Source organism: Rosa chinensis, chromosome 5 (genome assembly GCF_002994745.2).
Source record: "Rosa chinensis cultivar Old Blush chromosome 5, RchiOBHm-V2, whole genome shotgun sequence".
In the NCBI taxonomy this organism is placed as follows: domain Eukaryota; kingdom Viridiplantae; phylum Streptophyta; class Magnoliopsida; order Rosales; family Rosaceae; genus Rosa; species Rosa chinensis.
The window spans coordinates 15,998,051-16,010,428 of record NC_037092.1 but is presented as its reverse complement, the minus strand read 5'-3'; the positions used below and the strand labels follow the sequence as shown (position 1 = coordinate 16,010,428).

Genomic DNA, 12,378 nt, shown 5'->3' with positions numbered 1-12,378 from the left:
ATTAGGCGGGAATCTGAAAATTTATGCCGCCAACTACTTTGGTGACCACTGACTAATTTTAGTCACTAATTCTATTCTATTAATGACCAATTACAGATTGGTCACTAAGATTTGGTAACTAATGCCCAGATTTGTTGTAGTGTCTTGATTAGTGAATCAATATTATTCCATCCATGAAGAATTAGTCGATATCTTCACAAGATATTAAATATCAAGATATGAAAATCCTTTAAATAAAAATGAGTTCTATAAATGGTAAGAAAAGCAAAAACTCTATTAGTGTAAAAGTTCACAGTGATGAGATGGCTCTGTAAGCTTTAAATTGGGCCTTATCAACGGGCCGGGCCGGACCGGGTTTTATTGTAAATTGAAAGATCCAAGCCCATCCATTTAATTCGGGCCTCGCGGGCTTTTTCAGGACTGGCCAGGCTAAGCCTTGCGGGCTTTTTCGGGGATGGCCTTGCAGGCTTTATTTACAAATAAATCTTTAAAGATAATATTTTTTATAAACTTATATTTAAATATCATACACTCCAAAGAGAAACCTCTATCAACTTAAATAAAATGGGAAAACCGACCATTGGATGAGATTATTATAATAAATTATGAGTGTGGTAAAAAATTTAGCCAATTTCACCATATTTTTGAATCCGATTGAATTGGTCAACCGTCGTCACTTGTATGTTTTCTTGGTTGACTGATGGCATGACGACCGCGAAACGTGCTTATTTTTTCACATCATGTCTTTAAATATTCCATCGATGGATGTTTGTGGACATAAGATAAAAATTTCAATTTTAATTGCAAAGATGTTGGCCTATATCAATTTGCCTCCTAAAGTCGTATGACTTGTATATTGCATTTAAATTATTGAGTTTCATTCTAAAGCACCATGAAGTGGAAAATGAATTTAGAGAAATCAATCGCTCGATTGAGAGATTGTAATGTTTTATGGTGATTGTAAAAAATTCAGCTAATTTGATTCTCGTTTCGAATTTGATCAACTAGGTCAAATTTAGTTGCTCTTATAAACCTATATCTATATATCATACACTCCAAAGAACAACCCCTATCAATTCAAAGAAAATGAAAAAATGGACCGTTGGATGAGATTATTACAATAAATTATGAGTGTGGTAAAAAATTTAGCCAATTTCACCATATTTTCGAATCTGATCGAATTGGTCAACCGTCGTCACTTGTATGTTTTCTTGGTTGACCGATGGCATGACGACCGCGAAACGTGCTTATTTTTTCACATCACGTCTATAAATATTTCATCGATGGATGTGCGTGGACATAAGATAAAAATTTCAATTTTAATTACAAAGATGTTGGCCTATATTAATTTGCCTCCTAAAGTTGTATGACTTGTATATTGCATTTAAATTGTTGAGGTTCATTCTAAAGTAACCATGAAGTGGAAAATGAATTTAGAGAAATCAACCGCTCGATTGCGAGATTGTAATGTTTTATGGTGATTGTAAAAAATTCAGCTAATTTGATTATCGTTTCGAATTCGATCAACTAGGTCAAATTTAGTTACTCTTATAAACCTATATCTATATATCATACACTCCAAAGAGCAACCCCTATCAATTAAAAGAAAATCAAAAAAAGGACCGTTGGATGACATTATTACAATAAATTATGAGTGTGGTAAAAAATTTAGCCAATTTCACCATATTTTCGAATCCGATCAAATTAGTCAACCGTCGTCACTTGTATGTCTTCTTGGTTGACCGATGGCTTGACGACCGCGAAACGTGCTTATTTTTTCACATCACGTCTGTAAATATTCCATCGATGGATGTGCGTGTACATAAGATAAAAATTTCAATTTTAATTACAAAGACGTTGGCCTATACTAATTTGTCTCCTAAAGTTATATGATTTGTACATTGCATTTAAATTGTTGAGGTTCATTCTAAAGCAACCATGAAGTGGAAAATGAATTTAGAGAAACCAACCGCTCGATGGAGAGATTGTAATGTTTTATGGTGGTTGTAAAAATTCTAGCCAATTTGGTTCTCGTTTTGAATTCGATCAACTAGGTCAAAATTAGTTACTCTTATAAACCTATATTTATATATTATACACTTCAAAGAGCAACCCCTATCAATTCAAAGAAAATGAAAAAACCAACCGTTGGATGAGATTATTACAATAAATTATGAGTGTGATAAAAAATTTAGCCAATTTCACCATATTTTCGAATCCGATCAAATTGGTCAATCGTCGTCATGATATTTAGAATATATATGCACATATTGTCATATTCTACATAGAAGTATGAGAACTTCCACACACATATATAAACACACATACACATATATATAGTCATATACATATATATATGTGTGTGTGTGTGTTTATATATATATATATATATATATATATATATACAGGGCCCTTCTACTAAGGGATCCCTTTTTTTTGTCAATTTGAGGGATAACACGGACAGCCGTTGGATCTGTTTTAATGAGCTTGGACGGCTGACATCAAATCAAGATTTTGACCCCTCCCTGACCCCAATTCGGGATCTCAATTCTCAAACCCTTTCTAACCCCAATTCGGGATTTTGACCCCTCCTTCTCTGGCGAGTATGAACGCTCAGAGAATTCACTCAATTCGCATCTAATACACGTCTATTTCTTCAAATTCTCTAGAAATTAGGTGGGTTTTCTCTTTGTAGTGAGTAGATGATTTTTTTTAGGGAAAGTTATTTGCCTCAGATTTCAATTCAATTGCAGCAATTGCAGAAATAGTCCTCTCTGCGTTTCTTTACCAATCGCCGAAAGAATATGATTCTTGCCCAATGCAGGTAATCTTGTATGTTAGAATTCTTGTGGTATCTTCTTCATGTATAATATATCTGCGATTTATCTGACTAGTTTAATTGGCTTTTTGCTGATTCCATTACTTGACCTTTTCCTTGTTCTCTCTACTGTGCAGATATTAATTATGGGTAATTGAGATGGAATTGATGACGACGTGTCCAGCACAAGTGCTTCTGTTCTTCTTTCAGTTCTCAAGCTTATTGACGACCATGATTTGTACGGGCAAGTTGCATACCCCAAACACCACAAGCAGTCTGATGTTCCTGAGATATATCGTCTTGCAACAAAGACAAAGGTATTCATTATAGTTTATATGAGTGAAAGATAGTTAATCATGTGAGCTATATATAAGATAAAGTGAAACCCTGTTAGAAATCTTTCACTAGGATTATTATTTTGTGTAGCTTCAATTTATGTAATTACTTTTTCTGTGTGTGTATTCTTTGGCATGCAAGTGTTTTTCGACTTTGCTTGTTTCTTTCTATTGCGAAGCATTTTCTTTCCCCCTAAGCTGCCATTTCCACCGATGTCTCTTTTGTTTTCTAGTGTTCCAAAGTTGTTTACATTCACTCCTATTTTTCCTATTGCACTAAACCCTGGTAAAAGTAATCCTCCTTTGGTTCTTACCTGAGCTAATGATGGGGAATTTCTAATACCATATTTTTGACAATTAAGTCTTTGGTTCGTTTAACATCTAAGACTACATGATCATGTGTCTTGGAAATGGGTTTTGTGAATAATGTTTGTTCTTATATCTCTGCCATAAGAAAGTTAACTTCTCACTTTAATGCAACTTTTGGAAAGAATGATCTATGTATTTGCAAAAAGTTAAAATGTGTATGGGAGAAAAAAATGCTTTATTTCTAATCAAAGTTAGAAAGAAAGAAAATCTGTTGTTGCAATTGGAGATTTCCATCATGTTGAAGGTATTCGTATATAAGAACTTGAAGGTATTTGTTTCATCATGTTGCTGTAGTTTGTTTCAATTCTCTTTTTTGAGGTTACTTATGGTATCTAGTCAATATAGTCTTATATATTGTAGATTAAAATTCTGATTATACACCATTAATTGCATGGGAATTCATTGTTGATGCACTACCACTGATTTTCCTTTTTCAATTTTTATATATTCAAGTTATGGGGCAGGCTTTTTCAAAGATGACCAACTTTTGAGACACCAGCTTATGACAAGATGACCAACCTTGATAATAAATACAATTTATGATATGTTGAGCAATGAGGAGGGGTATGTTGGATGCCTGCTCAAGAGGATGGTGAAGCCAGGCCGAAGGAACATGACTCTAGCTTGGTGATCAAGCTGTGACAGCCCTTACCATTGCTGTTATCACTATCATTTTTCCTTTTTGTTGTATAAATAACAAGTCATGTTTCTTTATTGTGCAATGATAGTCTCTTGTTGGCCTCAGAATGGCCATTGATGCTCATTATCAAATGTTACTATCTATTTGAGATTGTAAAGTAATGTTCTGAACTAGTGTATGTATTATAAAAACTTATGAGAATGCATAATCAAATTTTATTGACAGATTATAAATGATAAAAAGAAACAAGTTGAAAGAAAGAGCTCTAATTATAAACAGGCACAAACATAGGCAGAAGCAAATTACTCTTGTCAATCGGACTCTTAACTCCAGATTAATAACAATCAATTCCCATGCCATGTTGTATCAAATTAACAACACATGATCCATACTTGATTAAACTTCATATCAAACTGCATTTAAATTGGTAGATAGTACAGTTTACCAGAAGCACTAGTAACAAGCTACATGTCTCAGCCATACTAGGCAACACCAGTCTTGAATAAAAACCAAGACTAAAAAGTTAACCTAAGCAGATTGGAAAAGAGAGTATCATTGGCAGTATCTAAGGGAAGCCAAATTTCAATAGTGCTTTGCAGACAACCAATCCATTGAAAAGGGGCTTTGCAGACAAATTTTCAATAGCGCTTCTCAGCAAAAGGACGATCCACAGTGATAAACTTCAAGCCTTCATACTATGCCATCTCCACTAAAATTTTCATTTGTATCAACATCAGCAGATCTAAAAGTGCAAAATAACATATATGTAGTGACACATTAGTTTCATTTTCCATTAGCTGCCATATCTTCAGCTCCTCTGAGAACTATGTAATCTGTAACAGATATTGATAATATCAATAACAAAATCCCACAAATCTCATCCTTAAAATAACAAGGCTGACAATAGTGCCGTGAGAGCAATGACCATTAGTTCTCACCCTTTTTTAAATGAATGAATGCAAAGCCATTAAACTAAACACATACAGCAAAACTGAAAAGCAGTCACTTACTTTATATGATGATAGGATCTAGGCTTAGTTAGTTCATCTCCTTTTTGTTCCTTGCTTATATCTTTAATCAATAAATAAAAAATCTATGCAATGAAGAGTCCTGTTTCAAATTCTTCATTTCTACAAAGACTCCGAGTGCAAGTAATCAAAATTTTAGAAGGCTTTTTCCCCACATTACGCTGATAGCATAGAATTTGACCCAAGACAGGAGCCAAAGAGTTGAAAGAATTTACAACTTTCAGGTCCTCCATATTAATCAAATCAAATTCCCATATAAACTCCAAAAGTATAATTCTTTCCAAAAAGATAATCAAACATAAACAGTGAACAACCCAAAGAAGTAGATGAGATAAATTAGAACAATCCAATAACAAATACGGATAAAACCATAGAATTAGGCATCAAACAAGCTTCAGAACAGAGCTCTCTTGTACACAAAATTGAAAAGAAATACCTGATTTGAGGTCTCTGAGCGTTCATACTCGCCAGATAGGCAGAAGGAATTGGGGAGCTCGCGAATTGGGTAGACGTGTATTAGATGCGAATTGAGTGAATTCTCTGAGCATTCATACTCGCCAGAGAACCTGGGGAGCTCGCGAATTGGGGTTAGAAAGGGTTTGAGAATTGAGATCCCGAATTGGGGCAGAGAGGGGTCAAAATCTTGATTTGATCTCACCCGTCCAAGCTCATTAAAACAGATCCAACGGCTGTCCGTGTTATCCCTCAAATTGACCCAAAAAAGGGATCCCTTAGTAGAAGGGATATATATATATATATATATATATATATATATATATATATATACAGATCCGATCCAGAGCGGAGCTCCGCTTTGGAATTAACGTGTGAAGTTCGAGTTTTGGGTCACTTTTCGGTCGCATATCCACATCTCGACCGTTCAGTTTTTAGGTACTAGTGTATAGATCATCTCTGCAAATTTTCAACCAAACTGATGATCGTTAAGGTATCTAACTCGCTTAAACCAATGGACGGACTGAATCTGTCAACCTGAACCGTACTAGCTTTAAGGCAGTTATCAATGTCTTAACGATCATCATTTTGGCTGAAAATTTGCAGAGACGATCTATACACTAGTACCTAAAAACTGAACGGTCGAGATGTGGATATGCGACCGAAAAGTGACCCAAAACTCGAACTTCACACATTAATTTTCAAAGCGGAGCTCCGCTCTGGATCGGATCTGTATATATATATATATATATATATATATATATATATATACGGGCGGGTTCTGAAGCGGACGTCCGCACTTGGCTAAAATGCGGACGGCGACGCAGCGGCGGAGTTCCAGGCTTGGCCGGCGGCTCGGGGCTTGGCGGACGGAGGCCGGAGGCTTGGCGGACGGTTCTGGGCAGCGTTCGAGGTCGGAGGAGGTTGAAGTTGCAGGTTTCTGGGCAGCGAGCTCACCTGCAACTGCAGGTTTCTGGGCAAGGCTGCAACCACGTCGCCGGCGACTCCACCGACTGCAGACCCGTCCGTCTGACCCGTGGCGTCCGTCCGGCAAGCTCCGCCGCTCCGTCGCACCCCGAGCCGAGCTGCAGCAGCGCCGTCCGCACTTTAACGAAAGTGCGGACGTCCTCTTCAGAACGCGGTCGTATATATATATATATATATATATATATATATATATATATATATATATATACAGATCCAATCCAGAGCGGAGCTCCGCTTTGAAAATTAACGTGTGAAGTTCGAGTTTTGGGTCACTTTTCGGTCGCATATCCACATCTCGACCGTTCAGTTTTTAGGTACTAGTGTATAGATCGTCTCTGTAAATTTTCAGCCAAAATGATGATCGTTAAGGCATTGATAATTGCCTTAAAGCTAGTACGGTTCAGGTTGACAGATTCAGTCCGTCCATTAGTTTAAGTGAGTTAGATACCTTAACGATCATCAATTTGGCTGAAAATTTGCAGAGACGATCTATACACTAGTACCTAAAAACTGAATGGTCGAGATGTGGATGTACGACCGAAAAGTGACCCAAAACTCGAACTTCACACGTTAATTTCAAAGCGGAGCTCCGCTCTGGATAGAATCTGTATATATATATATATATATAAACACACACACATATATATATCATGTGTGTGTGTGTTTATAAATATATATACTTATATAGATATGTATATATATATATATATATAAACACACACACACACACACACATATATGTGTCATGTGTGTGTGTGTTTATAAATATATATACTTATATAGATATATACATATATATATATATATATGTGTGTGTGTTTCATGTGTGTGTCTGTTTATAAATATATATACTTATATAGATATGTGTGTTTATAAATATATATATATATATATATATATATAAAAGTATATAACACACATATATAATAGTTTACGGGCTTTTACGGGCCGGGCCTAGCTGGCTTTTGGCAGGCCGGGCCTACGGGTCGGGCCGGGTTTTTGAGGGATTTTTAACGGGTCGGGCCGGCGGGCCTCTATCGGCCCACTTGATCCGCGGGCTTTTTAATAAGGCCTACTTTAAACTACTCCAATTAGAGAAGTTACATTCATACCCTAAGATAGAACTGGTAGTTATAGATATCAATAATTGGAACCTCCATCAAACCACCAATTAACTATCGTCACTTCTTTGGGAAAAGAAGTAAACATCTTGCAGCACATCCCAACTCAAACCAACACTCATCTCCAACTTAAATCGCGCTTGTTTGATTCTCGACTGAACTAGCATTAATACCTCATTGTGTTTTTCAAAACCTAGGTTTTCTTTGAAAGGTTAACCTTGCAGATATAATTAGTTTGTAAATTGGAACAAATAGTAGTTTGATCTACATGGCTCGTAGTTTTAGTGGTAGAGTACATTGTCAAATTGTTAACACATGGTGTAGTCATGATTACTGTTCAATGGACACAAATTGAACCGAAAGCTTTATCAATTTTCTTTTATCTTAAAGATGACAGACATTTGAACTTGAAAATTCATCAATCTTTGTCAAGAGAAATACGATTTGACCAACTATGTTTCACTATATTCAAAACATACTACTGCGTAAATGACTTCTTTAAGCAAATCCCTGCCTGCAACAAATAGCCATCATCATCATTCATCAAACAGTAACACAAATTGACGTTTTCCAATACAATGCTTAATTATTTCTTCTTTGACTTTAAAAGAACCGACATTTAAACATAAAATTTTATTAATCTTTATTAAAAATTATTATTGGACCAGATCCAATCAATATGAGTTTATTGGAGCTGGTGAGGTGATTAGAGATCATATTGGAGATTAGTTGTCTAGTTTCAGCATAAACTTGGGGGTTGGCCAAATTATAAATGCCGAAGCTAGGGGGATGCTTTCTGGATTGAAACTTGCTTTTGACATATCATACTGCTTGAAGTAGAATCTGATGTTGCTGATTGAAGGTTGCCCTATATCTCATCCTTTAGGCAACATTATCAATAGTTGTAGGCATCTAATCAATGGATTTGAAGATGTTAAGATCCGGCATATTTTCAGAGAATGCAACCATACAGCTAATGATCTTGCTAAGGGAAGTCTCAGCCATGACTATGGCATTGTGATTTTTGATACCCCTCCCCCTCATGTTGCTAGAGCCTTCACTGATGAACTTTGCTATCTCCCAAGTCCCAAGACTTAGGAGAGTTAGAACAGGGCCTAAGGGCTAATTTTCTGTTTTTCCTTTTGGTTCAGGCCTTTAGGGCTCCTTTGTAACCAAAAAAAGAAAGAAAAAAGAATCCACTAATGCAATGAACCTAGCAAAGATCAAATGGTGGTTGGAGTCTTAAATTATATGAACCAACAGTACTTGAAGCTTGGGAGAGTTTACTCTAGAGTTCTTAGGTTTTTCAATGAAACAACAGTGAGATCATGAGTACACAATTCGCAACTAATTAATTTCGAACCATTTTCTTGCCCAACGATCAGAAATGCCATTATTCCACTACAAAAGTTTGAAACATGCATGTATGCAAAGATTGAAAAGCGAAAAAATCAAGAACATCAAGTTAGCATCATGCTATCCTTGATTTGATTTATTGTCTACAGGTACATTACATTATGGTATCTAAAAGAAAGAACATACATGATTCTTATTATTGTATGACAAGTTCTTTTGCCCATTAGAATCTTCTCTGCAAATAATTTACTTTTAAAGCAATTGCCAGTGCTATTTTATCTTTGATGTTGTCAAAGAATTGAAAATAGGCATACCTCCATGACTTCTTTATGAGTAATGTGCCAAAAACACCCCAGAAGCCTATGACAAACCCGAGGACCATGCTGATATAGAAACCAAGCTTTCCATTATCATCTTCATCTTCACTGTCTCCTCCTGGAAAAGTTTGATTTGTTTGGGTGTCATCTCCCGGGCACTTGGTTGAAAGAGGAAAACCACAGAGTGATGGATTCCCCGTGTAGGATGAATTATCCAATGTTTGAAGTTGGTACCCTGAAGGAATTCTTCCAGAAAGGTTATTATAAGACAAGTTAAAGTGAGACAATGAGGTCAAAGAAGAAAAGCTTTGGGGAATCTCTCCTGAAAGGTGGTTGTGTGAGAGATCAAGCGTTTCCAAGTTGCTTAAGTTGCTGAACTTCCATGGTATCTTTCCAATTAAATGGTTCCTCGACAAGTTCAAGGAAATCAATCCAATGAGAGAGCTCACATCTTCAGGGATTTCACCTTCTAAATTATTAGACGAAAAATCAATGCTCATTACTAAATATAATGCATGATCAAGGCTGTATTCAAGTTCACTTCCTTTCATGATAACTGTTGTTAACTCGTCATAACCACCATACACGTTCCAAGAGTTTTCATTGGTGCGTAGAACAGTCAAATTACTCAAACACGTGGGAATAGTCCCTGAAATGTTGTTATGGCCGAGGTCTAAGATCTGAAGGTATTGAAGATTGCACAACTGTTGGGGAATATTTCCGCCTAAAAAGTTGAATCGCAATCGTAGAACTTGCAATTTAGATAGCTTAAACCCCATCCATATAGGGAGGATTCCAGTGAATTTGTTGTCACTAAAGTCAATATCAATCAAACCAGAGCAATTTCGCAAGGAAGAAGGAATTTCTCCCCCAAAAAGATTGTTGTTCATCTTCAAAACTTCAAGAGAACTTGGGATGCCCATTGAATTTGGAATTTTACCAGAGAGATTGTTGTTTGAGACATCTACGACCTCTATTTCACTCCACAGACTCCAATCTTGAGGGAACTCTCCAGAAAACTGATTGTTTCTTAGAGAGAGAAATCTCATATGTTGCAATTGGCAAATTGAAGGTGGAATAGTTCCTTCCAAATGATTATCAGAAAGATCCAACTCTTCTAACAGAGGCACATTAGTGGCCAAAAGCTGCTGGAGTGTGCCTTCAAATTGACTATGATGCAAATCTATGACAGTTATATTCGGAAACTTGAATTGGAATGGAAGTTTTCCGCCAATGTCATTGTTAAGTAAACGCAAGGATTTAACCTGTGACGATATCTTCAAGAGCCATTCCTCAGGAATTCAATCTGAAATTCCAGTATTATCAAGCAGGACATCAACTAGTTGAGTTTGAGATCGAAGCCATACCGGAAACGCAGGACCCAATCTGCAGTTTTGAATGTAAACTTCGCGGAGGTTGAATGCGGGAACCCAGTCATCAGTCACATTGAAAATGAGGGATGATGACAAAGCAGGTCTGTCTGTGCTTATTTGAAATGTCTCCAATCTCCTGAGGTTCATGAGATGCGCTTCCGTTAGAATTCCTTTCCATGAATTCCGAGACAGATCTAGGTCGACTAGCTGAGAGAGTTGTCCCAAATCTTGAGGAATAATGGAACCGTTCATACCATTATAAGAGAGGTCCAGTGTTTTCAAGGATGATAAGTGTCGAAAAGATTCTGGAAATGATCCAAAAAAGAGTTGTCACGGAGGTTAAGATGCTGCAATTCACTTACCATCCCCCATTATCTCGACAATTTGAGAAACCACTCAAAATCTCTTCAAGACCTCCGCTAAATTGGTTGAACCCAAGATTTAACATCTTTAGCTTGCACAGACGTCCAATAACTTGAGGAATTTGGCCTTGGAGATACATAGCAGATAAGTCTAGGTGTTCGAGGGATTTGAGGCTAGTAAGATTTAAAAGCCATGTGGGGAATGAAGAATCAATAACATTGTAAGACATATCAAGGACCAAAAGTGATGTGAAGTTAATTGTGGGCAGGGAGAGTGGAAGCTGGTTTCCATCAATTTGGCAATCAAGCAAATGCAACTCTAAGAGTGAAGGAAGCATGTTGACATCATGTAGCCAACTTACTCCCATGCGGTTGAGGTTCACACCTCCAAGATAGAGATATTTTAAGGAAGATAGATGAGAAAGCCAATTCAAGTTTTTGGAAGAAACACCATTGCGATAGGGATAAGATTCAAGGTCCAAATAGTTCAAGTTTGAGAGGTTACCAAGAGAGGAGGGAATCTCTCCTGCAAAGGAGGAATATGAGAGATTGAGATACCTCAAACTCGTAAGCTGCCCAATGAACTTGGGGATGTGAACGAATTGAAAATCGTTCTGGCTTAGATCTAAGTAAGATAAATGTTTCAAGCGAAGCAAAGAAGGATTTATCTTACCCACTAAACAGAACTGTTTATACTTGGTGTAGTTCCAAACCCCATGGTAGGTATCATCATATGTATTTCGAAGGTCCATCTTTTCAACATGACTAGTTCGATTGTTGCATGAAATCCCTTGCCATTGACAGCATGCATGACCCACCCAAAAAGAAAGCCTGCCAGAGCGATCGGCAAGATCATGTTTGAAGCTGAGAAGAGCTTGTCTCTCTTCCTCGAAGCATGAACCTGGAACTCCATGCCCCGAACCTGAAGAAGCTAAAAATAGCAAGAGCAAAAGGTGAAGAATGAGGTGAGAGATGGGGTTCAGGTTAACCATAATTTGATGTTGTTTTTGTTGCAGGGATAGTTGGGTACTGATCAAGCACAGTAAGTGATCATATTAAATAAAAAGCTAGAGACGCGTAAAATTAATAATGTACTGGCCCACTGGGAGAGGATTCAGTGCACCGACGTGCACTTGCACCGACATAAATGGATGGTTAGATTATATTAAATACACTCTTAGGTTATTAATAAAAATATTAATTATAAATATCAAGGGTT

The 12,378-nt window shown here is 36.9% G+C and overlaps 2 protein-coding genes and 2 long non-coding RNA genes across 4 annotated transcripts; 1 reads left to right on the top strand and 3 right to left on the bottom strand.

The window, feature by feature from the left end:
* The first annotated feature begins 2,546 nt into the window (after nucleotides 1-2,546).
* Nucleotides 2,547-4,395, top strand: LOC112165228. Its single transcript, XR_002922723.2, has 3 exons — nucleotides 2,547-2,824; nucleotides 2,956-3,135; nucleotides 3,976-4,395. It is a non-coding gene; the product is annotated as an uncharacterized LOC112165228 (long non-coding RNA).
* Nucleotides 4,396-4,551: 156 nt separating this feature from the next.
* On the bottom strand, nucleotides 4,552-5,818 carry LOC112165227. Its single transcript, XR_002922722.2, has 2 exons — nucleotides 5,627-5,818; nucleotides 4,552-4,995 (listed from the first exon to the last, which is right to left on the bottom strand). It is a non-coding gene; the product is annotated as an uncharacterized LOC112165227 (long non-coding RNA).
* Nucleotides 5,819-9,330: 3,512 nt separating this feature from the next.
* LOC112203271 (receptor-like protein EIX2) lies at nucleotides 9,331-11,049 on the bottom strand. Its single transcript, XM_040505739.1, has 2 exons — nucleotides 10,792-11,049; nucleotides 9,331-10,701 (listed from the first exon to the last, which is right to left on the bottom strand). The coding sequence occupies exons 1-2, from the start codon at nucleotides 11,047-11,049 to the stop codon at nucleotides 9,331-9,333; spliced, it is 1,629 nt and encodes a 542-aa protein (XP_040361673.1).
* LOC121048909 (receptor-like protein EIX2) lies at nucleotides 10,725-12,166 on the bottom strand. Its single transcript, XM_040519526.1, has one exon. The coding sequence runs from the start codon at nucleotides 12,149-12,151 to the stop codon at nucleotides 11,156-11,158; it is 996 nt and encodes a 331-aa protein (XP_040375460.1). The 5' UTR covers nucleotides 12,152-12,166; the 3' UTR covers nucleotides 10,725-11,155.
* Nucleotides 12,167-12,378: the final 212 nt, after the last annotated feature.

Coding starts and splice junctions, on each gene's coding strand:
- LOC121048909 (XM_040519526.1), bottom strand. CDS start 12,151: ATGGTTAACCTGAACCCCATCTCTCACCTCATTCTTCACCTTTTGCTC.
- LOC112203271 (XM_040505739.1), bottom strand. CDS start 11,049: ATGAACGGTTCCATTATTCCTCAAGATTTGGGACAACTCTCTCAGCTA. Junction 10,702..10,791: donor GATTGGGTCCTGCGTTTCCG/GTATGGCTTCGA, acceptor TGGCTCTTGAAG/ATATCGTCACAGGTTAAATC.